This window comes from Pan troglodytes, chromosome 9, assembly GCF_028858775.2.
Source record: "Pan troglodytes isolate AG18354 chromosome 9, NHGRI_mPanTro3-v2.0_pri, whole genome shotgun sequence".
Classification (NCBI taxonomy): Eukaryota; Metazoa; Chordata; class Mammalia; order Primates; family Hominidae; genus Pan; species Pan troglodytes.
Genome location: NC_072407.2, coordinates 13,152,338 through 13,177,838, shown reverse-complemented (window position 1 = coordinate 13,177,838; position 25,501 = coordinate 13,152,338). Strand labels below are relative to the sequence as shown.

At 44.3% G+C, this 25,501-nt stretch overlaps 1 protein-coding gene across 15 annotated transcripts in view; it reads left to right on the top strand.

The window, feature by feature from the left end:
• The window catches only part of SCUBE2 (signal peptide, CUB domain and EGF like domain containing 2), a 92,458-nt gene extending 78,972 nt beyond the window's left edge, over positions 1–13,486 (top strand). For 10 of the 15 annotated variants that reach the window (XM_063782775.1, XM_054662079.2, XM_063782773.1 and 7 more), the window contains 7 exons: positions 575–745; positions 3,458–3,625; positions 4,338–4,499; positions 6,822–7,019; positions 8,520–8,672; positions 12,413–12,492; positions 13,171–13,486. In XM_063782775.1, the coding sequence (XP_063638845.1) occupies positions 575–745; positions 3,458–3,625; positions 4,338–4,499; positions 6,822–7,019; positions 8,520–8,672; positions 12,413–12,492; positions 13,171–13,323 (1,085 nt within the window). In that variant the 3' untranslated portion in view covers positions 13,324–13,486. Of the gene's footprint in view, positions 1–574; positions 746–3,457; positions 3,626–4,337; positions 4,500–6,821; positions 7,020–8,519; positions 8,673–11,612; positions 11,851–12,412; positions 12,493–13,170 lie in introns of those variants that run through there. The other 5 variants (XM_054662076.2, XM_016920346.4, XM_054662078.2 and 2 more) reach the window with 2 other exon arrangements.
• The last annotated feature ends 12,015 nt before the right edge of the window (positions 13,487–25,501 follow it).

Here is a 25,501-nt window from a genome sequence, read left to right as displayed (position 1 = left end):
TTGCAGTCTATTCCCAACCTTTTCTTTCCTCTCCTCCTTATTTAATGCATGAACTTTTAGAACCTGCCCCCTTTCCCAACTGCGAAGATCCTATTCATCCTTCAAGGCCTGACACAAATGTGACCTCCTCTAGGACACCTTTCAGGATGCCACCAGACAGAATTAATAACACTCTGTTCTTCCAGCACTAGACCTATGTTCGATGAATGATTTTCACCTCTATAATTGTGTCAACAGCCCTGTGAAGTAGGGAGATCCAGGATTTTTAAAAATCTCTCTTCAACCATCAAGTGCTTGTGCTACAAAAATAATTCGAACCCCTGTGATCCCTATTCTCAAGGAGCTCATGGTCTAGGGAGAGACAGAGCTGTAAACACCTCTAACGGGGCAATAAGGATCAAGCTGTGCAGAGGTGTGCAGAGAGAACCAAGGCAGGGCACACTGCATATTCAGGGAGTTTGCATGCGGCGGGTGGTGTGGTCAGTGCCATCTATTTGCCTTCATCTCTAGAACTCACATCATCCTTCCTTGGCCTTTGTGTCCACACTGACCAGATTGTTTCCCTTTTGGCTAGTCAGTTGCAGGGCTGGGACCTATTATGATGGAGCACAAGAATGCTGCATTTTATGTCCAAATGGAACCTTCCAAAATGAGGAAGGACAAATTACTTGTGAACCATGCCCAAGACCAGGAAATTCTGGGGCCCTGAAGACCCCAGAAGCTTGGAATATGTCTGAATGTGGAGGTAAGGATGCTGTCTGTTCCTTCCTACTCCTCCCATCTCTGATGTCATTGTTTAGACAGAAGGCATCTCAAGGACTCCAGACAATGCACACTCACCTGGGGCTTCCTACAAGCAGGGACCACGTTGGCTTGATTCATCTTTGGCTCACCAGTGCCTAGGTCAGTGCCTGACACATGCTGGGCAGATACTCATTTGAGCAAATAAATGAAGATGGGGTAGAATACACTAGCAGAAGAGCGTAAGTGTTGAAACTGCGTGCTTTCTTCACTGGAAATATATACACCTGAGACCTGAGTGATTTCCCTATCTATAGGTACTGTTTTGAAAGTGTTAAAATGAAGAGAGGAGGTCTGGGTTTTTCTCCAGCTTTGGTCTCAAATTCTTAGCTTTTTTATTTAAAACAAATATATCCGTTCATTTTGTTAAAACTGGGACCTCCTCTGTGAAGAGCTTTTAATTATCTCTTGCAACATGTTAACTTTGAAGTCAATCTCAAGCTCTGTGGGCTTTCCTATTTACTTTATGATTAAATGTCTTCCTTTTATTAAATGGGAGAAGGGCTGGCTGTATTGACACTCTGTGGGCTCCAGTGGCAGGTGTGATCTGAATGGTGATCTATATCTGATGGCCACGGCAGAGTGAAGACCCCTTGTGCTGCTCCCACGGCTGTCCTTGGAGTGACTCCCAGCCTCAGCTTTATTTCCCACCTAAATAACTCCAAACTGAACTGCAAGGCTGTTTCTGGCTTAAAAATCAAATCCTCATATTGACTGTGTGACTCCTATCGTATCTTTGGTCTGTTATAAAACTCCAAAACTAACTGCAAGGTTGATAAGGGGTGACATTTTGGCATGAATTTACCCTTGTATGTGACATTATTATTATATTTTCTTGAGACACAGTCTCACTCTGTCACCAAGGCTGGAGTGCTGTGGTGCAATCTCGGCTCACTGCAACCTCCACCTCCTGGGTTCAAGTGATTCTCATGCCTCAGCCTCCAGAGAAGCTGGGATTACAGGTGCATGCCACCATGCCCTGCTAAATTTTGTATTTTAGCAGAGATGGGGTTTCGCCATGTTGGCCAGGCTGGTCTCAAACTCCTGACCTCAGGTGATCCACCCGCCTCGGCCTCCCAAAGTGTTGGTATTACAGGCGTGAGCCACTGCACCCGGCCTATGTGACCTTATTAAGAAAAATTTAGGCCAGGCATGGTGGCTCATACCTGTAACCCTAGTACTTTGGGTTCAGGATCACTTGAGCTCAGGTGGCTAACCCTAACCCTAAGACCAGCGTGGGCAACATAGTGAGACCTCGTTTGCAGAAAAAATAAAAAAAAAAAAAAAACAAAAATTAGCTGAGCGTGGTGGCACATGGTAATCTCAGCTACTTAGGTGGCTGAGGTGCAGGGATAGCTTAAGCCCAGGAGGTCAAGCTATAGTAAGCTGTGATTGTGCCACTGCACTCCAGCCTAGGCAACAGAGACCCTGTCTCAAAAAAAAAAAAAAAAAAAATGACAGCAATAAGAATATTAGTAATAATGGTTATTATAGCTACCATGTATTGAATATTTACCTATGCCAGGCATTATGCTAAGTATATTATATGAATTATTCACAATTCATATAATCATTACAACTCCACGAGGCTACAGTGACTCTTTTAAGGTCACACAGCCAAGTGGAGGATGTGGAATCAGAACCCAGGTCTGACAGGCTCCAGGCTCCTCCCAATGGTGTGTGTTCTTGAAATGCCATCATATCTATAACTTATGGTGGAAAATGAGACCACTATGATTAATAGAGGAGAGATGATTAAGAATATAAGAGATAGATAGCAGATTTTGATAGCATCTTGCCAATGACTAATTCCTGAGGAACATGTGCTTTTAGAAATCCTTTTGTTTGTTTATGACTGTGTTTCTTGTCCCAGGTATAACATGTGTAAGATCTAACTTAGTAAATATTATTGTTAAAACAGGGGAGACTCTTTGGGTCACTCTTTTTTTTTTTAGAGACAAGGTCTTTCTGGATCACCAAGGCTGGAGTGCCGTGGTGCAAATATGGCTCACTGCAGCCTGGAATTCCTGGGCTCAAGTGATCCTCCTGCCTCAGTCCCAGAGTAGCTGGGACTACAGACATGTGCCACTATGTCTGGCTAATTTTTAAATTTTTTTGTAGAGATTTCGCCATGTTGCCTAGGCTGGTCTTGAGCTCCTAGGCTCAAGTGATTCTCCTGCCTCAGCCTCCCAGAGTGTTGAGATTACAGGCGTGAGCCATCAAGCCCAGCCCGGATCACTCTTTATATCAATAGGCTGTAATCAGCTGGGTAAAGGGGTACTTCTGGGTCTAATTACCAAATTGGTTCCAGGGCAGAGAACTCTCTCTCCTGCATTGCAGGGGATGCCTAGGCAGTGTGTAGGCCTAAGCCTGAGAACTACCCAGGCCTTCCCATACTTTGGAAGCAGTTGACACTTGACTTCTTGGTTTCCATCTTTGCACTGTGCTGTGTAGCCCTGTGTGTAAACAGCAGGCACTCATGTGCCATTGACTCAGGGTCAGAAGCACCACAGCATTGACTGTGTGCTCTCTGACTGAGATGGGAACTGCGGTCAGCACGGGGTAACAGGTTGGACTGAAGTTGATCTCATTTGGAGAGTGGGGAGCAAGGGTCTGCCTGGAGGCCTTGCTCACGTAAGGCTATTTGTCCTTCCAGGTCTGTGTCAACCTGGTGAATATTCTGCAGATGGCTTTGCACCTTGCCAGCTCTGTGCCCTGGGCACGTTCCAGCCTGAAGCTGGTCGAACTTCCTGCTTCCCCTGTGGAGGAGGCCTTGCCACCAAACATCAGGGAGCTACTTCCTTTCAGGACTGTGAAACCAGAGGTGAGTACTTGGCAGCTTGCTTTTTTCTAGGACTGGATTTCCCGTCTAAGTATCATGGGAGTCTGGTGAGGCTCCAGTCAAGCCCAGCCTGATGCAGTGCCCCAGTGGCTGGGGGTTCAGGTCCCAGCTCCACTCGCCCCAGCAGGATGTGCAGGGGGCACTGGAACTCACTGGACAAGCTGTCCTCCAGCCACCTTAGCCCCTTTGGACAGGCTGACAAGGGATGATCAGGCACTGATGAGCCAGTTGGTACACAGGTTCCCCTGGTTCCTTCCTCTAGCCCTCCTCCATCTCAGTGCCCTGACCTAGAGCTTCCCCCCAATACCCCTTCTCCAGAACCCCACTCCAGCTGCCTTTTCCCAGGGAGCCCAACTCTAAACCCAACCTCAGTTCTGCAACTGCCTGCCCCCTATACTCACAGACGTGCTCTGCATGAAGACTGGAGTTGTGATCATTGATGCCTGACTCTGCATGAACCATAAACTCTTTGGAGATACACACATATCTTGTTCCTCTATATTTCTCTATTTCATGAGCCCCATCCACACTGCCTATTTAGGGAATTAAGTGTTGATTAGCCCCAGATTGGTAGGAAAGCCCTACTTCATTTGCACATAAACATTTCTTTCACAAACTTTAAAATCTTTGTGCTGCATTTGATTAAAAATAATCTTGCTTTTTTTCATTCTTTTCACCCTCCCTTGACCCACAGTTCAATGTTCACCTGGACATTTCTACAACACCACCACTCACCGATGTATTCGTTGCCCAGTGGGAACATACCAGCCTGAATTTGGAAAAAATAATTGTGTTTCTTGCCCAGGAAATACTACGACTGACTTTGATGGCTCCACAAACATAACCCAGTGTAAAAGTAGGTCCCTCTCTAAGGCTTTTCATAGTTCTGGCTAAGAAGATATGTGTCTGGGTCCAACTCAGAGCAGGGGGCACGGGGCAGAGGTCCCAGGTTCACTCAGAACCATGTAGATGTTATGAGCCCAGCTCACAGCCATGCAGACCAGCATGGAGAGAGAGCAGGGCCTGACTGTGCAGAGCGACTCATCTTTATTGATCCTGGCTACTTCCTCAGGCACACTTCCAAGCTGTACTTGCCTTAATTTCCTCCCTGGGGCATAATTTTAGTCCAGCCTTGATCAGCATGCATTGCTTGAGGACCTGTTACGTGCCCAGCATTCTGCTGAGACTTGGTTGATATTAGGCAGAATGAGTCAGCATCGCTGACCCTGCAAGGAGCTCAGGCAGTGAGGCTGCAGAGGAAGGAGCGATTGACTCTGTCTCGAGAGATGAGGAAAGGCTTCTGGAGGGTGTGAGAAGGTTTTGATGGAGAGGGTGGGGAAAGAGTAGGAGAAAGAGCCTTATGTTTGAGAGAGCAGCTGGGGGAAGCACAGATCGAGGCAAGCAAAGGCCTTTTGGGAGGAGACCCCTGGACCTCAGGCTAGAATGTGCCGAAGGGAGTCTCAGGCAGACCAGGAGGCAAAGCTTCGGATGGATGCTGAGGAGACCGGTTTGTGTTTTATACGAAGAGGGAAGCAAATCACTTAAGGACTTGCTGTCTAGGCTTTTTTTTTAAAGCCATTATTTATAACCAAAATTACAACAAAAACTCTGTAGTAAAGGCCAAAAGTAAATCCCAGCTAATCTTTAAGATAGCAATCAGAGGAGCAAGGAGGCCCCCCCCCCTTAAACTGGAGGAGCTTGGGACTGAGGGGGGCAGTACATCATTAGAACTTTATGATTGAAAGATCATCTGGTTTTCTCTCTATTGCAAGGAAGTCCTTTTAACAACATCTTTATAAGTAGCCTTCCATCTAGTCTCTTCTTGAATACCTGCTGTGACAGGAAGCTTGCTACCTCATGATATCCTAGCTTGTTGGTGGATTGGACTTTAGAAAGCTCACAGTGTTAGAACAAGATGAATGTTCCCTTGTATTCCACCACCTGGCCCTTGGTTGGCCCCATGGGAGCCTTATGGCACAGTTCCTAGGGCAGCCCTTCAGGACTGAAGGCAATTCTCCGCCCCATGGCTCCCCCTTCCTCCTCTTTTCTTCCAAGAAGAAAAGCCTATTTATTTTTTTCTAGTAATAATAAATCCCAGTTGTAACTAGAGAGGGAAAAAGTAATCCCTTCAACATCTTCTCTTGCACAGATTTACCTGACAGTATTAAATAATGAGCTCCTTGAGAGCAAAGACTGTGTCTTTCTCATTTCTGAGCTCTCAGAGCTTTGGGTGACATTTCTGGGATGAAGGAAGATGCAGCTGGGTGCTGTGGGTGAAGGAGGGTCTGTGCAAGCATGTGCACATGTGTGCAGCCTCTGTCTTTGGTGCCAGACGTAGGTATCCAGCATGCCCCGTACCTACTGATAGCTAATTAGAATTTTCTTCCTTCCTTAAAAATAAAATGTGGGTTGGGTGCAGTGGCTCATGCCTGTAGTCCTAGCACTTTGGGAGGACAAGGCCGGGGTAGCTTGAGCCTGAGTTCCAGACCAGCCTGGGCAGCATAGACCTTGTCTCTACAAAAAAATGAGGAAAAAAAATTAGCCAGGCCTGATGGCACTTGCATATGGTCCCAGCTTCTTGGGAGGCTTGAGCCCAGGAGGTGAAGGGCGCAGTGAGCCATGATCGCACCACTGCACTCCAGCCTGGGCAACAGAGAGGGACCTCATCTCAAAATAATAATAATTTTTTTTAAAGATGAATAAAAAATAAAATGTGGTCTTAACCAGAGAGAAAAGTGAAAAATATATGTCTGTCTTCATCAAAGTTCTCTGAAAAAGGGTCAGATAGTCTCTGCAGAGCAATGAGCTCTGTTCCCCCTATTTTGAGAGACCTAGAAGTTCTGTCTCATGTGTTCTTCTGGCACTTGGACTTGGTAAACAAAATACTGAAAGCTAAATTTATCCTTTTGTTCACAATTACCTGCCCTGACCGTGAACACTTTCGGGCTAATGAGAAAACAGTGCCTCAGGAACTCAGAGGGGTAGACTCCTTGTGGGGAGTTAATGGTTTGGCTCCCACCGGGGGCCCTCTGGGAATGACAGACTCATTCCCAGATGGTGTCATTTTCATGCCCCATTCCTGGGTGGCAACAGGGGTGCTGCGGGGCTCAGCAAGCTATCGGTGGTCAGGACAGAGATGACAGTGTCGTGCCATAACTCGGGGCATCTCCTTTTTCAGACAGAAGATGTGGAGGGGAGCTGGGAGATTTCACTGGGTACATTGAATCCCCAAACTACCCAGGCAATTACCCAGCCAACACCGAGTGTACGTGGACCATCAACCCACCCCCGAAGCGCCGCATCCTGATCGTGGTCCCTGAGATCTTCCTGCCCATAGAGGACGACTGTGGAGACTATCTGGTGATGCGGAAAACCTGTGCGTCTCCCTCCCTCCCTCCCTTTCTCAGGCCAGCTGGGAAGCCTGATGACCTGCTCCTCAGGCTTTCAATGTGAGGAGGCAGGCCTAGAATGTCACCTCCATATTAGAGCAGAGGTGAACATGAGTTTATAGAGTTGGTGAGAAACAAAATTTAAATGAAAGCCACACACTGAAGCGTCTTGCTGGGCCCCAGAGGTAGTGATCCTGCAGGTCAGTCTTCCCCTCTGTGCTCACTGGGGTGTTTTGGACCCTCTTCCACACGGACCCAGAGAGCCAGAGAGGATCATGCAGTGTTGGCCCCAGACAAGGCCTCATACTGAGTTGCAACTGATGGCTTGGAGACTGACCGAGCCTGGCCAGGTGGGGACCTGTCCTCCTATCCTGATTCATGGTCCAGTGTCCATAAAGGAAGACTGCTGTCAACACAGTTTATGGGCAGTGTAATGAGGGGCTCTCTGCAGCCAGACTGCCTGGATCTCTGTCCCAGTTCCACCTCTTACTAATTCTATGATCTCGGGCACACATTCTGAATCTTTCTGCACTTCAGTCTTCTCATCTGTTAAAATGGGGCTAGTAACAGTTGCTACCTTATAAGGTTATAAGGACTAAAGGAGTTCATAGTTGTGAAACACTTAGAATAGGCCAGGCACAGTGGTTCACACCTGTAATCCCAGGCTGAGGGAGGAGGCTGAACCAGGATTTTGTGACCAGGCTCGGTGAGACCCTGTCTCTATACATTTTTTTTTTAATTAGCTGGGCATGATGGTGCATGCCTGTGGTTCCGGCTACTCGGGAGGCTGAGATGGGTGAATCACTTAAGCCTGGGAGGTGGAGGATGCAGTGAGCCGTGATCATGCCACTGCACTCCAGCCTGGTAGACAGAGCCAGACCTTGTCTCAAAAAACAAGCAAATAAACAAAGAAACAAAGAATGATGATGACACATGGAGCCACTATATAAACGTTTGCTCTTCTTATTAGTGGTTAAAATGTCTGAAGTCAAGTATAGGTTTAAATCCTTGTTTTACCACATACTGGCTATATGACCCTGGGCAAGTATTTAATCTCTCTATTAAAAAGGTAACGGTTGCACCAACTTTCTGTGGTTTTCAGAAGATTAAATGAGACAAAGTCCATAAATTGCCTAGCACGCTGCCTGATCTTAGGCAGCAAATGGTGGTGATGACGATTAGATGACAGCAGGTCAGTTCTGGAATGGGAGGCCCTCACCCAGCTCCTACAGTGAACGGTACAGCCTGGGCTGCTGCTGCTTGCCAAGCCCCAGGTCTTTCAGGCGTAGCCTCCCCTGGGGGTCCACAATTACCAGCTGAATCTACTCTGTTTCCAGGACCTTTGACTTATGATGGCTCAGCTGGGCCTGAAGAGCTTTTGAGCATAACTTATTGTATGGTTTGAGTGTTTAGAAAGATGAGCATCTACTCTATGCCTGATCAGTGATGAGTCTTGAACCCCACCCTTCTCCAACTTCCCTTGGCAGCTTCATCCAATTCTGTGACAACATATGAAACCTGCCAGACCTACGAACGCCCCATCGCCTTCACCTCCAGGTCAAAGAAGCTGTGGATTCAGTTTAAGTCCAATGAAGGGAACAGCGCTAGAGGGTTCCAGGTCCCATACGTGACATATGATGGTAAGCACAGCCTGCAGCACATGGAAAGAGCCTCTCTGCTTTGAAGAGAGCCAACTTCGGAGCCAGCTGGCAAACTGCTGACAAGCACACATGCTCAGAAAGGCAGGCAAGATGAGGGGAAAAGACATTGCTGACTCACAAGTGCCAAATTTTAACAGGCATTTGGGGACACTGACAATAGGAGGAAAAGATGTTTTATAAAATATATTAAAAGTGAGCATAGCTTGGTGAGTAAGAACATGGGCACTGGAGTCAGACTGATTAGCCTGGCTATGATTTCTCTGTGACTGTGTATGCCACCATCTCTAAGCCTCAAGTTCTTAATGTGTGAATGAGGATAATCAATCATTAGACTTATTTGAGAGTTCAGTGAGAGTTCCTAAAGGACTTGAGGCAGTGCCTGGCACATAGCAATTGTTCAGTAAATATTAACTTCTGATGACTGTGGCTTTTATTAGGTAGAATCCTGAGGCAGGGAAGGACCTGAGTTCTGGTCCTGGCTTTTTCACTGACTCACTGTGGTATCTTGGGCAAGTCAGATGACTTCTGTTTTAATTTTCTTCATGTTAGATGAAGAGGTGGCCCATCTGAGCCCTGGGGCTCTACCTAGCTCTGAGACTTGGTTGGAAAACATTGACTAGGAGCATAAAATGAACTGGATCTTTGTCCTGGAGGACTACACAGTCCTGTAGGAGAGGAGTCATTTGTTTCTTCCTGAGCTTATTTGTTCACCTAGCCAACAAATATTTAATGAGCATCTACTATGTCAGGCATTGGCCTAAGTGCTGGAAACAACATGGTTAGTGACAGAAACACAAAATATATATATTGTTATAGCTGCTATAACAGCCCAAAGCCCTATGTGAGCATGGAAGCAGCAGCAGCAGTTAATTTTACATGAGCTTTTAGAAGGAATAGAGCAAAGTCTTGAGAGATGTGGGTCTTGAAATAACATATACATTTTGAGCATAAATGGGGGAGAAGGACATTCAGAAAGAGGGAAGGACATAAGTCAAAGGATGAAGTACCCCGGTGTACGTGTGGACTGACGAATGGTCTTATTTGGTCAGTGGGTTGGGTGTGTGGGGCTTGGCAGTGAGAGAGGAGACTAGAAGGGAATGGGGTTCAGCTGTGAAGAGCCTTCAGGGCCAAGCTCTGGAGGATAGACTTAATCTTAGAGGAAGCCACTGAAGGATTTTAGGATGACAAATGCCAAAACTGTTTGGGAAGACAATATTCTATGGCTTTCCTAAAAAGTAACAAAAGCACGGATCATCATCTTTGTCCTACAGTTGCCTGAAATAATGTCAAACAAACACCCAAGACAAGGAGTTTTAGTATCTCTTGGGGTGGACCCAAATGCCTCCCACATGGCTCTGCTGAGAGAGACAGAGAGCCTCATCTACCCAAAAGCAACCAACTGGCAACCTCTCCTATCTGGAATCAGGAAGAAAGCAAAAAGACACTGAGACTTCAAAATAAATATGGCTGTTCTCAACTCTGCCTTTGTGACACATGAAAATGTCTTGATTTTTTTAAATTGAAAAAGAGTTGTAGCTCCAACTGGGGAAAATTACGCATAATGCAGTGTATGCCCACGAGAGTGAGTCTTGCATGTGTCACAGTAGAGAATAGTTGGAAACTGCTATTTTCCCCACAGAGAAGCTCCCGAGGCCTTCACTCAGAGTTTTTTTTTTCAAACATATATTTCCAAAAAGTTTGATATCTTCTTTTCAAACCCAGAAGGATAGAAATCACATTTAGAAGGTGCACATGAGGCTGCTACAGACGGGCCCTCTGAGCGCTGGACAACGGTGAGAACTGTAGCTGGGGCTAACACACATTGAGCATTGCTGACTGCCAGGTACATGCTGAAGTGACTTTTACATGGTGCTTTCCTCACAATTACTCCATAAAGTAGACTTGATTATTTCCTGATTTTATAGATGAGGCCATTCAGGCTTAGGGATTTAAGGAACTGACCTAAGGTCCCAGCATGGCAAGGTTGCAAAGCAAGGTTTGAACCAGGACTGTGGGACTCCAGAGCCTGGATTCTTACCTGTAACTTTCCTGGGTTTCTAATGACTTGGAGCAAGTAAGGAAACACAGTAGTTCTTAAAAGCAGAAGAAATATTTTTTTAAACGATAGCAGTCGGGAAGCATTTGGTGGAGTGGCAAATAGCTGTCTAGTTTTCTATTACACCAGAACGCAGCACAGCAACTGACATTCTTAATGGTAAGTCCCATCATCAAAAAGAGGAGAGATACTGCCGCAGAGGAATTCAAGATGAAAATGTATTCTCATATTTTATATTCACTAAAATAAAAGAAAGACACCACACTAATGGAGTACCAATGCTATTGTAAACATATCGAATTAGTAATTGTGACTATTATACCATTACTTTCCATTTGCCATCCCTTAACTGAGAGAAACTTTTCAAGAGTTCCTCTCACACAATTTCAATGATGTTCTTATAATGTGTTTGGCTTTGTCGCACATGATATGCATACAAAGAGGCATTTTTTCTGTGTCTGGAATTTGGAAAAGATTGTGCTTTGCATATGCTTAATTTGAATGATGCCTATAGGAAATAAGCTAGACTTCAAAGGGGGAAGATTGGCATTTGGAGAAGTACAGCATGCACTGCATTTAATGTGTACATCAGGACAAAAAATAGTAATGAGAGAACACACACAGTTTTCTTCCTCCCCGACCAGCCAAATTCTCCACCCTCCAGCCCCATTCAAATAAAGGAGAGAAGAGTCTTTCTTGGTGGATAAGAAGCTTCATTGTTTTACATAATACAAGGATAGAGAAAAAAGTGGGAGGTGGGGAGGTGAGAGGGAAAGGAGAGCCTGATGAGCTCAACAGGAAGTGAGTATAGACAGAGAAGAGAAGACCAAAGACTAAGCCCTGGGACCCTCCTTTGGTAATAGGTCAGAGAGAAGAAGAAAAGCAAAGAAGCCTCAGAGAAGTAACTGGTAAGGTAGGAGGAAAACCAAAGAGCATGGTGTCCTGGAAGCTCAGTGAAGAACTGGATCAAGGAGGAGGAGTGACCAGCCAGGTCAAAAGCTACTGATGCATCAAGGAGGATGAAGACCAAGAACTGGCCGTTGGGATTTAACAACATGAAGGTCATTGCTGGTCTCACCAAGCAGTTTTGGAGGAGTGATGGGGGCCAAAGCTGATGGGACTGGGTTTAAGAGAGAAAGAAAGGAAAAGAATTAGAGACAGTGGGTGCTGACAATTTTTTTAAGGATTTTTGCTGCAAAAGGGAGCAGGTAAGTAAGATGGAAGCTGGAGGGAGAAATGAGGTCAAGGGAGGGATTTTTAAAGTCAGAGACATACAGCATTTTTGCATGCTGGTGGGAGAGACCAATAGAGAGAAAAATGTATCATGTAGGAAAGAAAGAGCAGAATTACTAGAACAATGCTGTTGATTTGGGGAGAGAAGATGGACCTGGCATGCTAAGTGGAGGGATGAGCCTGGACTGGATGCACAGAGGCTCGTCTGAGGGAAGAGGGGACGGGGAAGATGGGTGCAGATGCTGGTAGATGAAGAGAGGTGGTGGTGGGAGTCTGTGGAAGTTTTCTTCTGACTGTCTTCTCAGTAGCAGAATGCTAAGTGATAGCAGCCACAGAAGGGGCATTTCTCAGAACCTTATCAAAAAGTGAAAGAGTGAGTTTGGAAGCAACTAAATCATAAGAATGCAAAACATGTTCTTTATTCCAACAGAGGACTACCAGGAACTCATTGAAGACATAGTTCGAGATGGCAGGCTCTATGCATCTGAGAACCATCAGGAAATACTTAAGGTGAGTGCCTGGCTCAGGTGGACATGGCAGTTATCCACAGAGCTTCCCGAGTACTGTTGGAGAAGGCTTCTCCTCCTGCTCCTTGTTGCCACCTTTCAGACACAGAGCCTGTCCTGGGCCAAGGTCAGTTTTATACCTTCACCAGACTTAATTTTTAAAAAAATCAGGTTGCTGTCTTTAGTGTTGTCAAGTGAAGTTGTATTTTTTAATTTGGAAACTTGTGGAGGGGCAGGGAGAAATTTGCTTATAAATCCAAACCAACAGCAAATAATGTTTTTCTATTAATTCCAAATAGTTGAGGATCCTTGGCTCTTTATGTATACTTCAAGCCTAAAATTCACCAAAGTTTAAATACTTATAAATAATTAGCAATAAACACTTGTGGTATCACTAATCCTACAAATACTCCCAAATCCCAGTGTTGCATTCATCTGGTTGGGAAAAAGAAAACAGGATTTTACATATTAAAGTTTTATTTATAAAAGTAATTCATACTTCTTAAAACTAATTAGGAAAAATAAAAACTGGAAAGAAGATAAAAATCAGAGGAAACAATTTTTGCAAGTGTTTTTCAGCTAAGCAAGCTACGGCCTAATACTGGGTCATTATAGTTCCATGGGCAAAATGTCAGCGTATTTAAATATTTTGGCCCAGTAACAAAAATTCTGTTCTTTTTAGGATAAGAAACTTATCAAGGCTCTGTTTGATGTCCTGGCCCATCCCCAGAACTATTTCAAGTACACAGCCCAGGAGTCCCGAGAGATGTTTCCAAGATCGTTCATCCGATTGCTACGTTCCAAAGTGTCCAGGTTTTTGAGACCTTACAAATGACTCGGCCCACGTGCCACTCAATACAAATGTTCTGCTATAGGGTTGGTGGGACAGAGCTGTCTTCCTTCTGCATGTCAGCACAGTCGGATATTGCTGCCTCCAGTATCAGTGACTCATTAGAGTTCAATTTTTATAGATAATACAGATATTTTGGTAAACTGAACTTGGTTTTTCTTTCCCAGCATCGTGGATGTAGACTGAGAATGGCTTTGAGTGGCATCAGCTTCTCACTGCTGTGGGCGGATGTCTTGGATAGATCAAGGGCTGGCTGAGCTGGACTTTGGTCAGCCTAGGTGAGACTCACCTGTCCTTCTGGGGTCTTACTCCTCCTCAAGGAGTCTGTAGTGGAAAGGAGGCCACAGAATAAGCTGCTTATTCTGAAACTTCAGCTTCCTCTAGCCCGGCCCTCTCTAAGGGAGCCCTCTGCACTCGTGTGCAGGCTCTGACCAGGCAGAACAGGCAAGAGGGGAGGGAAGGAGACCCCTGCAGGCTCCCTCCACCCACCTTGAGACCTGGGAGGACTCAGTTTCTCCACAGCCTTCTCCAGCCTGTGTGATACAAGTTTGATCCCAGGAACTTGAGTTCTAAGCAGTGCTCATGAAAAAAAAAAAAGCAGAAAGAATTAGAAATAAATAAAAACTAAGCACTTCTGGAGACATAATAATGTACATTTATTGCCAGCCTTCCTCGTTGCAAGCTTCCACCCTGCAGCAAATGCACTATGCTGACTCTCGCACCTTCAGCTGTGCCCTCCGACACTCTGCTGGCCATTGCCTGAGGGACTGGGGAGTTCAGGTGAAATGTAATTTCCTCAGTGGATGAGAATCATCAATTGTCATGAAAAGGAGATTTCACCAACCCTGAGTCAGTATTGCCAAGGGTTCTACTCCCCAAGTGGGCTTCCCATCACAAGGGATCTGAGGTCCAGGTGGGTGTGGTGAGGCCCAGCCTGTCATGTATGCCTTCCTTCCCCAGTCTCAAATGTAAGAGACGGACTCTGCTCCGTGGACATGAGCAGCCCCTTGAAGGGTGGTCTCATTCTTTAACAGTAACAGCACTGCCAGAAACACCCCCTGAATGCCACACGATCATCTCACTTTGGGTCAGGCCAGCAGGGCCTCACGATCATTTCTTGAACTTGAATTTTCAATGTTATTGAATCTTTAAACATTTAAATCCCCAAGCAAAAATCTCATTACAGTGAATAAAAAGGAATCCAATCAAACAAGCCACCACTTCCCTAATGGATGGACTACCTACAACTATAGTGTTTTGTTATTTCAATAACAATTCTATGCACAGCCAATTCTCCATACCAAAGTACTAAAAAAATGTTTAACAAGCATTTTTGAAGAAAACAAAGAGAACTTCATTATGGTTAAACTTGCTTTTCATCTCAGTGTTGCTTTTTTTAACCTGTTAATAACATTGATTCTTAAAAAGTCCTAATCAAACTTCTTTATTTGGATGGGCCCTAAATATTCATTTTCAGATTTCTCTTCAAAAGTTTGAACATCATCATTAAAAAAAAAATAGCATTAAAACAAGCACTTGGACTTTGTTATACTGGAGCTTGGCCTATATTTCTGAGTCTAACCATAAGATGAAAATTCTAATGTCACATAAACCCGAGTTAGTGACCGCACTGATGTGAAGGTGAGATGAGCTGAGCTGCACCATTCTGTCCAGGCATGTTAGCAACTTTGTGCTCATGACTGTGTGATCCTGTCTTGCTGATTTCACAAGAAGGCTAGGGATGGGAATACTCTGGGGGTTGGAAGGAGGCTGCATAAACCCGGTCACTATGGAGCATCCTCCACGGGGCAGCCCCATGCACCAGAGCTGTGTTGCTGGTACACGCACAAACCACTGACGCACAGGAGGTATAAAGAGGAGCTTCCTCTCTATTCCCTCAACTACCTTAAGAGATGCTGTGATCCTGTTGGGGGCTGGCTATCTGGAGATACTATTTCTACCTGCTACATCAATATTTATCAAACTTCTGCCTGGTACTCTAGGCCCTGGGGATGCAGCGATAAGACAGACAAGGTCCCTGCCCTCATGAAGCTTACATTTTAGAGGGAAGAGACAGACAAAGAACAGATAAATCAACATGAAAAGTAGCAGCTAGTGGTAAGAGCTATGTTGAAAATTAAAATAGGTTACTGTAACAGATGATTGTGTGGCTACTTTAGGATTGGGGATTATAGATGGCCTCTATGCGGAAATTACATTTCAATTGAAAACTAAATGGCAAGAAGAAACCAGTCTTGGGAAAATTAGGGGGAAGAGCTTTCCGAGAGAGGAAAACCAAGTGCAAAGGCTGTCAGGCAGGAGCAACCATTTGTGTATATTGTAGTCTAGTGAGAAGGCAGGTCGTACAAGATGAGGCTAGAGAACCAGACACGGCCAGATCACATCGGGCTTTGGAATCTATAATGAGGGGTTTGAGTTATTTCTAAATATGTTGCGAACTTTTGAATGGATTTAAGCAGAGGAGTGAGATAATCTGATTTATGTTTTAAAAGGGTAGCTGTGGCTACTGTGTGAATAGGAAGCCAGCACGGAGGCAGAGAGAGTTATTCACAGACTACTGCAACAGAACAAGCAGCCATCCAGTTGGCAGATGAAGGTATTGTCTGGATTAGGGTGTTGTAGTGGAGATGAGAGAAGTAGAAGGATTCTGGACGTGTTTTGGGGGACAGTCAACAGAATTTGCTGATGGGGATTGTATGGAAGTGCTGAGGGAAAGAAGGAAGTCAAAGATGACTCCTAGTTGCCTAAGAAACTGGTAGATGGAGAAGACTAGGAGGAGCAGGTTCGGGGTATGCAGCAGTTTTAAAACATGTTTGCAAATTCTTTGAGGTTCCTTCCATGGACAGTTGGGGTCTGTGTCACCTCCCCTTGACTCTGGGCTCTGTGACTGCTTGACCAATATTAACATGGCAGAAGTAATGCTTTACGAGGCCCAGGGCTTAAGACACTAGCAGCTTCCACTTCCTCTCCTTAGGACACTCACACTTGAAACTCAGTCACCACGTCATGAGGAAGCAAGCCATAACAGCCTGTGGAGAGGCCATGTGGAGAGGAACCACAGTCCCTCCACCCACCGGCCAGGCTGAGCTTCCAGGCGACAGCCAGCAAAACTTGCCAGCTGCGTGAGTAAGCCATCTTGGAAAGGGATTCTCCAGCTGCTCCAGCTGACACTTCATGGAGCAGTCCTCATTGAACCACAGAAAAATTAGAGATTTGTGTGCAAAATTAATGATTATTATCTTAAATGATTGATAGGTTTTGAGGTGACTTCTTATGCAGTAATATAACAGTGAAAAGGGGAGATGGTTAAGAGTTCCATTTTGGCCATTCTAGGTTCTAGGTGCCTATCATATGTCCAACTGGAGGGTTCAAATAGGCAAATGGTTATACAAAGCCCCAGGAGAGGTCAGGGCTGGAATATAAGTTTTAATGTCACAGAGTAAAGGCATGAGACTTTACCCCGGTTAAGGTCACCTGGGAAACATGTAAATAAAAGAAGACCAGGGAACTCTTAATTCTGGGATTTCCTGTGTGGGCACAGGAACAAGGACTTTGAGGAGCTGCGTATTAAGTAAACAGGAAGAGGTCAGAGCTGAGCTTCCATCTTCCCTCCAAGAGAGCTAGTTCTATGGGTGAACCCTGAATCGGCATGGATCTGTACAGTCCTTCCTTCTAGCTGTAGATATTGTTCTTTAGCCATTTACTGAAGTGCTGCATCTATGGATTTAACAACATCTCCCTTGAATTTCCAATGCTAATAAAAAAGTGTTTGCCTTTTCACACTAACAGACAATTATCTTCACTTTGGAAAATTGCTTCCTCTGAATCATGCCCTGAGCTGTTAAGTGTGTCGTCTGTAGGCACTCACTGGATTTAGGTTTGCAGGTGATATTAAAATGTCATGTGGCAACCTGGAAAAGGCAGTGGCTGCACAGCACAGTGCAAGGACTTGCTTACCCTCCGGCAGATCTTTGCAGGAAGATGCACCAGAGCTGTTGCCTGCAGCTGACCACCACAGCTGGTGGGCCTATGTGCTGGAAAACCCAGGGGTCATTCCAGGCCCAGCTGTAATCTTCTTAGCCCTGAAGAGATGCCTCTTACTGTCAGCATCTCTGCTTCTTTTCACACAGCAGGATACGTCTTGGAGCCTTACCCAAGTCTGCACTACTTCTAGCCAGCATTTGGGAGGCAAATGGACTAGCTGAGGCTGGAATAAAGCAGTTCCTCACCACGTTGAGGGAATCTTGTTACATACGGCCCTCTAGCTAGGCAAGCCATCAGCTGCCTACGATTTAAGGTCCTGGGAGTGGCCAGTAGGGGCCCATCCACAGAAACTTAGAGGCCTTGGTGAGGCTTCATTTCTGTGACCATCTTCCATTCCAGGGGCTTGTGAGCCCAGCTCAGAGGTGTCCTAATATTTGTAGTGCCCTGCCTCCTTCTCCCTTCAGGCAGTCTTGATCAGCCTGCAGGAGACCATCCTTAGGGGCCTGTTAACACAGCAGGGCTGCTCCTGTGATCCATGTCAGTGATATAGCCATGAAGATATCACTACTCAGCAGGGAGCACTTTCCAGAGAACACAGTGGCATCAAAATAGATTTAGAAAATGAAACCACTCTAATATAGGCAGTTTGCCTTAGTTGAATAAAAGCGATACAAATTAAACCTACCTACTGCAAACAATGACAGTAACTCAGTAGTGCTTGGTTTTCAGAGTGTCTCATAAAGGGGATGCAACTACAGACCTTAGTTACTAATAATTTCTTATTATGTTTTTGGTCATTCATTCATTTATGCAACATATATTTATGGAGAGCCTATTAAGTGCTAGACATTGTAGGAGCCAGGGATACTGCAGGGAGCAAAAGAAGCTCCCTGCTCTTGTGGAATTTAGGTTCCAGTCTGGGAAGACAGACAATAAACAAATGAACATATACTGTAAAGTCAAGTAGTGATGAGTGGTATAAACAAGGAAGGGCTAAAGGACAGAGAATGAGGAGGTGGTGGGAGGGAGCTGCTGTCTTAGGATGAGCTCATCATTAGAGTCATGAATCCAGGCCCCTCCTAGAGCACTGGCTCCTCAAACCAAGCCTGGCAGCACTGGCCCTGGCAAGCTCCTTTATCCGCCCAGCAAGACCTTGGCATTTCATGTCAAGCCAAGCTGACCAAAGCTTCAAGCTGTGAACGAGCCATTTGGCAGTTCCCCGAACAGGTGCCACCTAGTGGTTGCAATATGGAGTCGACCTGTGTTTCTGTCTCCCGTCCCACTGCCTCAGACCTTACATGCCCATAATTCAAGACAAGATCTTACCCAAGGGGCCCTGGGGACTAGGGCTGTGATTTGACAACTGATTGGTCGCATGTTGTTTGACACAGCCCTCGGAGTTTATTTTGTTTAGATATTTTCCTTTTTTCTCTGCTTGGCAGAGAAAAACTAGTGACCAAGTCCAAACTCACTGATCTAGGTCATTTCAAACTATCAACAACACTCTGAATCTCACATACAAACACCACATATTCATGCATTCACTGTTACGGTCTAGGCACCAAGGTAGGCTGGATATATAGTCCTGAGTCAGAAGGGAAAAGGAGTTGAAGGAATGATGAGGACAAAATCTACTCCTCAATTATAATCTTGCCTGTTTTACCACTTTGTAGTTCCAGGAGCTCCCTACCACACTCCCCTGCCTTGGATTGTTCTCTGATCGTACACAGTATCCTAGGACTGAAGGATAATTTTGGGCCACAGGTTGAAGTTTTCTGTCTTTTCCCTACAAAACGCAAAAAGTAGAAATGCAAGCCTACCTCAAATTTGAGCTTTGGTGCTGGCTTTGCCTTATTACATGTGTGGCAGTTGAAAAAAATTAACAGCTGCTAAGCAGGAATTGGAACCAATGCCCCAGAGAAGACAGAGCCCAGTAATGTCTGAAGCAGCATGCACAGCAGAACAGCATGGAGGTACAGAGTGTGAGCTTGTGGTGAACCCTGGCCAAGCCTGCTAAGTGCGGCCCTCTGCAGCCTTGTGGGTAACCTATCCTGTGTGACCACAAATTGGTCATCAGCACACACTGTCAATGCAGCTGTGTGTGTGTGATGCCTGATCATGCTATAAAACTGTGGACAGTGTAGCACATTGGAACCCCAATGTTACTTCCAGGTGACTTGGCTTGAAGAAGGCAGCTTTTAGCAGCCACATCAGGTACCTAAACTGGAGTTTTAAGTAATGCAGGTGCCAAGTATAAGAGGCTTGATAGGGCCAGGCACGGTGGCTCATGCCTGTAGTCCCAGCACTTTGGGATGTCAAGGCGGGTGGATCATTTGAGGTCAGGAGTTCAAGACCAGGCTGGCCAACATGGTGAAACCCTGTATCTACTAGAAATACAAAAATTAGCCGGGCGGTAGTGGCGCATGCCTGTAATCCCAGCTACTCGAGAGGCTGAGGCAGGAGAATTGCTTGAGCCTGGGAAGCGGAGGTTGCGGTGAGCCGAGATCGTGCCACTGCACTCCAGCCTTGGCAACAGAGTGAGATGCTGTCTCAAAAACAAAAAACAAAAAAATTAAAAAAAAGAGGCTTGATAAACCATCACTAAGGCTCCCCATGAGGAACTGGGATGACTCAAACAGCATCACTCACCCAGTACCTCCCGGGCCCAGTATTCCTAATGTACTTCTCTGAAAATGCATTATCTACATTTATCACACTGATAGGTGCCTTCTCTAAGATTTATGATTCATAATGCTCATATTCTCCAAGACTCCCATTATGTCCTTTACGGTACCTGGATTTGTATCCCAGTTCTGCCACTTATTAGCTATGTGACCTTGTGGAAGTTATTTAACTTCTCTGTGCCTCAGTTTCTTCATGTGGTAAATAAAGATAATGATAGTACCTACAAGATAGAGCTGTTTTGAGAATTAAATGAGTTAATACCTGGAAAACTCTTGAAACATTGCCTGGCATGTAGTAAGGGCCCAATAAATGTTAACTGTCATCCTCATCGTTACCTTTCACTTCTTGAGACTTTAGAAGTTAAACCCAAGACACATTCTTTAAAGGGGTTCACTCTCTGCTGGGTTTCCCCATTTCACTGAGATGGAAAGTTCTTTAGTCACAGTTTTTCTAGTGGGGTATGTCCTAGCAACAGAAAAATTAAAGCTTGAAGTAGGAATGAAAGGCTATGATGCCTGATTTGGGTTCTCACACAAGGCCTTCCAAACACCCACGTCCTCCTGAGCTGGGAAGGTAAAATGAGCTCTTCCAATTGCCTGAGCTTCTCTTAGGTCAGGGACGGCACAGACACAAGTGCACATACACAGCGCAGCCTCTCAATCCTTCATCTTTTTCTGAGTTCCAATCCTCAGCCCCTGGTATGTGAGGATCACAGTACATCTCCTTGCTGAGCCCAGAAGCACATGTTTTCCAGAACTGCCTATTTCTATTCGATGTTTCCAGCATGGCAACATCCGACTTCAGAGTCCAGGAAGGCAGTACTCAGGTCTCTAGGCAGGCAAGGTCAATGAAGACACTCACTGTGGCAGGGTGTGAATAATTTGCATGAAACCTGTGGTCAGTGAAACAAAGCCCCTTTCTGAGACATGAGGACACAGGCCTGGCCAAGGTGGGTCTGACCACTGTGCAGCATGTGCCAGGGAGAGTACAGAACTCAAAGTGCAATGTGCTAACGGAGTGTAGACAGACTGAAAAGAGTGAATTTCATTTTTTTAAACATCATGAATGAGATAGGAAAAAAGCCAGTAATTATACAGCAGAGAAATCAGGCAATACCTTGACCAGATGATCAAAATTAGCATGTCCAATAAAGGACAGATGGATATCATGTGCCTACAGATGTGATAGCCTGAGAAGAACATACCATCACCTATACTGTACTCAAGCCAAAAATGCATCACCTCAATCTCAATACAAGGAAAATGCAGACAAACACAAAATGAAGAATGCTCTATTTTAAAAAGGGGAGGGAAGTTGAAAAACAACTTGCACATCAGTGAAATTTTAAAGCTTGTGTGCTTCAAAAGACACTATTAAGAAGTGAAAAGGTAGCCCATGGAATGGTAGAAAATGTTTGTAAATCATATATCTGACAAGAGACTAACGGCTACAATATGTAAAGAGTTCTTACAAGTCAATAATAATGAGACAAATCACTCAATTAAAAATAGACAGAGGAGGCTGGGCATGTTGGCTCACACCTGTAATCCCAGCACTTTGGGAGGCCGAGGCAGGTGGATCATGAGATCAGGAGACCGAGACCATCCTGGCTAACACAGTGAAACCCTGTCTCTACTAAAAATACAAAAAATTAGCCAGGCGTGGTGGTGGGCACCTGTGGTCCCAGCTACTCGGGAGGTTGAAGCAGGAGAATGCCGTGAACCTAGGGGGCGGAGCTTGCAGTGAGCCGAGGTCGCGCCACTGCACTCCAGCCTAGGCGACAGAGCGAGACTCCATCTCAAAAAAAAAAAAAGATGGACAGAGGATTTTAATAGACATGTTTCCAAAGAAGACAAACAAATGACCAATAAGCACCTGAAAAAATGCTTAACATCATTAGTCATCAGGGAAACACAAATCAGAACCATAATGAGATACCATCTCACCCTCACTAGGATAGCTATAATAAAAAAGACAGATGGTAAAAAGTGTTGAAGAGGATGCGAAGAAATTGGAACCTTCATACACTGCTGGTGGAGATGCAGAATGGTGCAGCTGCTTTGGAGAGCAGTCTGTTAATTCCTCAAAGGTCACACGGGCTACCATGTGACCCAGCAATTCTACTCCAGGAGATGAATAAAAGGCACAAAAAGATTTCTACATGAGATTTCATAGCAACATTAGTCATAATACCTTAAAAGTGGAAACAGCTTACATATCTATCAACTAATGTACAGCTAGACAAAGTGTGGTATATCCATACAATGGAATATTATTTGGCCATAGTTAAATACTGATACATGCTACAGTATGGATGAACTTTGAAAACATTGTGCTATGTGAAAGAAGCCAGTCACAAAAGACCATGCATTATATGATTCCAGTTACATGAAATGTCCAGAATAGGCAAATTCATAGAGACAGGAAGTGGATTACAAGTTAGTTGTCTAGGGCTGGAGAAATTGGTAGGCAATGGGGAATGATTAACGGGTACCAAGTTTCTCTTGGGATGATGAAATGTTCTAGAAGTCATTGTGGTGATGGTTGCACAGCTCTCTGAATTTATTTAAAACTTGAATTGTACACATTAAGTACAATTGTATGAATTGGGTGAATTTTATGGTATGTGAATTATATCACACACAGAAACCAGTAACTAAAAAGGGTTAACTGGTTTTTGTGTTAGTTAACCAGTCAACCCTTTTTAATGACACTGACAGTTTTGAATTTTGACATTTTGAATGTCAAAAATGTCAGTGTCATGGAGGACAAAGAAAGCTGTGGAAATGTTCCAGATTAAAGGAGGCTAAAGAGACATGACAACCAAATACAATACCTGCTCCTAGCCTGGATCCTGTACTGGAGGAATGTGTTATAAATGGTCAACTGACAAAATTGGAACATGAATAGTAGCTTAGATAAAAGTATTGTATCAATGTAAATTTATCAAGCTTCTATCTCTATTGTGGTTACATAAGAGAAAAATCTCTATTTTTAGGAAATATACAATGAAGTATTAGTGGTACAGGATCATAATGTATGTGTAATCTATCCTAAAATCGTTCAGAAAAAAGTGTGTGTGTGTGCATGTGTGTGTGTGTGTGTTTTGCAGGGAAGCAAATGAAATTTAATATTTTTATGAGTCAAAGGAAGCCATCAAGAAAGTGAAAAGGCAACTCATAAAATGGGAGAAAAATTTTGCAAGTCATGTCTGACAAGAGACTTGTAGCTAGAATATATAAAGAACTCTCCATTTGTTTGTGTCCTCTCTTATTTCCTTGAGCAGTGGCTTGTAGTTCTCCTTGAAGATGTCCTTGAAGAGGAAGAATCAATATTGTGAAAATGGCCATACTGCCCAAAGTAATTTATAGATTCAATGCTCTCCCCATCAAGCGACCATTGACTTTCTTCACAGAATTGGAAAAACTACTTTAAATTTCATACAGAACCAAAAAAGAGCCCACATAGCCAAGACAATCCTAAGCAAAAAGAACGAAGCTGGAGGCATCACACTACCTGACTTCAAACTATACTACAAGGCTACAGTAACAAAAACAGCATGGTACTGATACCAAAACAGATATATAGACCAATGGAACAGAACAGAGGCCTCAGAAATAACACCACACATCCACAACCATCTGATCTTTGACAAACCTGACAAAAACAAGCAATGGGGAAAGGATTCCCTATTTAATAAACGGTGTTGGGAAAACTGGCTAGCCATAAGTGGAAGTCTGAAACTGGATCCCTTCCTTACACCTTATACAAAAATTAACTCAAGATGGATTAAAGACTTAAACATAAGACCTAAAACCATAAACACCCTAGAAGAAAACCTAGGCAATACCATTCAAGACACAGGCATGGGCAAAGACTTCATGATTAAAATGCCAAAAGCAATGGCAACAAAAGCCAAAATTGACAATTGGCATCTAATTAAACTAAAGAGCTTCTGCACAGCAGAAGAAACTATCATTACAGTGAACAGGCAACCTATAGAATGGGAGAAAATTTTTGCAATCTATCCATCTGACAAAAGGTTAATATTCAGAATCTACAAAGAACTTAAACAAATTTACAAGAAAAAAACAACCCCATCAAAAAGTGTGCGAAGAATATGAACAGACACTTCTCAAAAGAAGACATTTACGCAGCCAATAAACATATGAAAAAAGCTCGTCATCACTGGTCATTGGAGAAATGCAAATGAAAACCACAATGAGCTACCATTTCATGCCAGTTAGAATGGCGATCATTAAAAAGTCAGGAAACAACAGATGCTGGAGAGGATGTGGAGAAATAGGAACGCTTTTACACTGTTGGTGGGAGTGTAAATTAGTTCAACCATTATGGAAGACAGTGTAGCAATTCCTCAAGGAACAAGAACTAGAAATACCATTTGACCCAGCAATCCTATTACTGGGTGTATACCCAAAGGATTATAAATCATTCTGCTATAAAGACACATACACACGTATGTTTATTGTGGCACTGTTCACAATAGCAAAGACTTGGAACCAACCCAAATGCCCATAATGATAGACTGGATAAAGAAAATGGGGCACATATACACTATGGAATACTATGCAGCCATAAAAAAGGATGAGTTCATGTCCTTTTCAGGGACATGGATGAAGCTGGAAACCATCATTCTCAGCAAACTAACACAGGAACAGAAAACCAAACACTGCATGTTCTCACTTATAAGTGGGAGTTGAACAATGAGAACACATAGACACTGGAGTGGGGGCATCACACACCGGGGCCTGTTGCAGGGTAGGGGGCTGAGGGAGGGATAGCATTGGGAGAAATACCTAATGTAGATGATGGGTTGATGGGTGCAGCAAACCACCATGGCAAGTGTATACCTATGTAACAAACCTGCATGTTCTGTACATGTACCCCAGAACTTAAAGTATTAAAAAAAAAAGAACTCTCACAATTCAATAATAAGAAGACAAAGAACTCAGTTAAAAATGGGCAAAGGATCTGAATAGACATGTTTCCACAGAAGATAAACAAATGGCCAATAAGCACCTGAAAAACACATGGAGTAAAATGTTAGTAACAGGTAATCTGTGAAAAGGATATACAGGTGTTTTTTCTACTATTCTTATGTTTGCAACTTTTTGTAAGTTTCAAATTTTTTTTACAAATTAAAGTTTTTAAATAATCCTGAATGACTTTTCTCTTTGGGCAGTGTAGAGCAGTGCGAAAACTGGTCAGAGGGAACACTATGAGCGTGAGTGTGTGCACATGTTTGCACACCTGGGAGTCTACACATGTTCCACAGAGCACTTCACCTCTCTGCTGTCACTGGCCCCCAGCCCCTGTGGCTTGCCCAGCATGCACAGCATCACATCTGAGCAACATGCTTAGTTAACTGGGGGGAAGGAGGTAGAGCCCTCAGTGCTCCTGAGGTAGACAGAAGTTACCCATCAGTGTGAGCCACGCTGCAGGCATTGTCCCC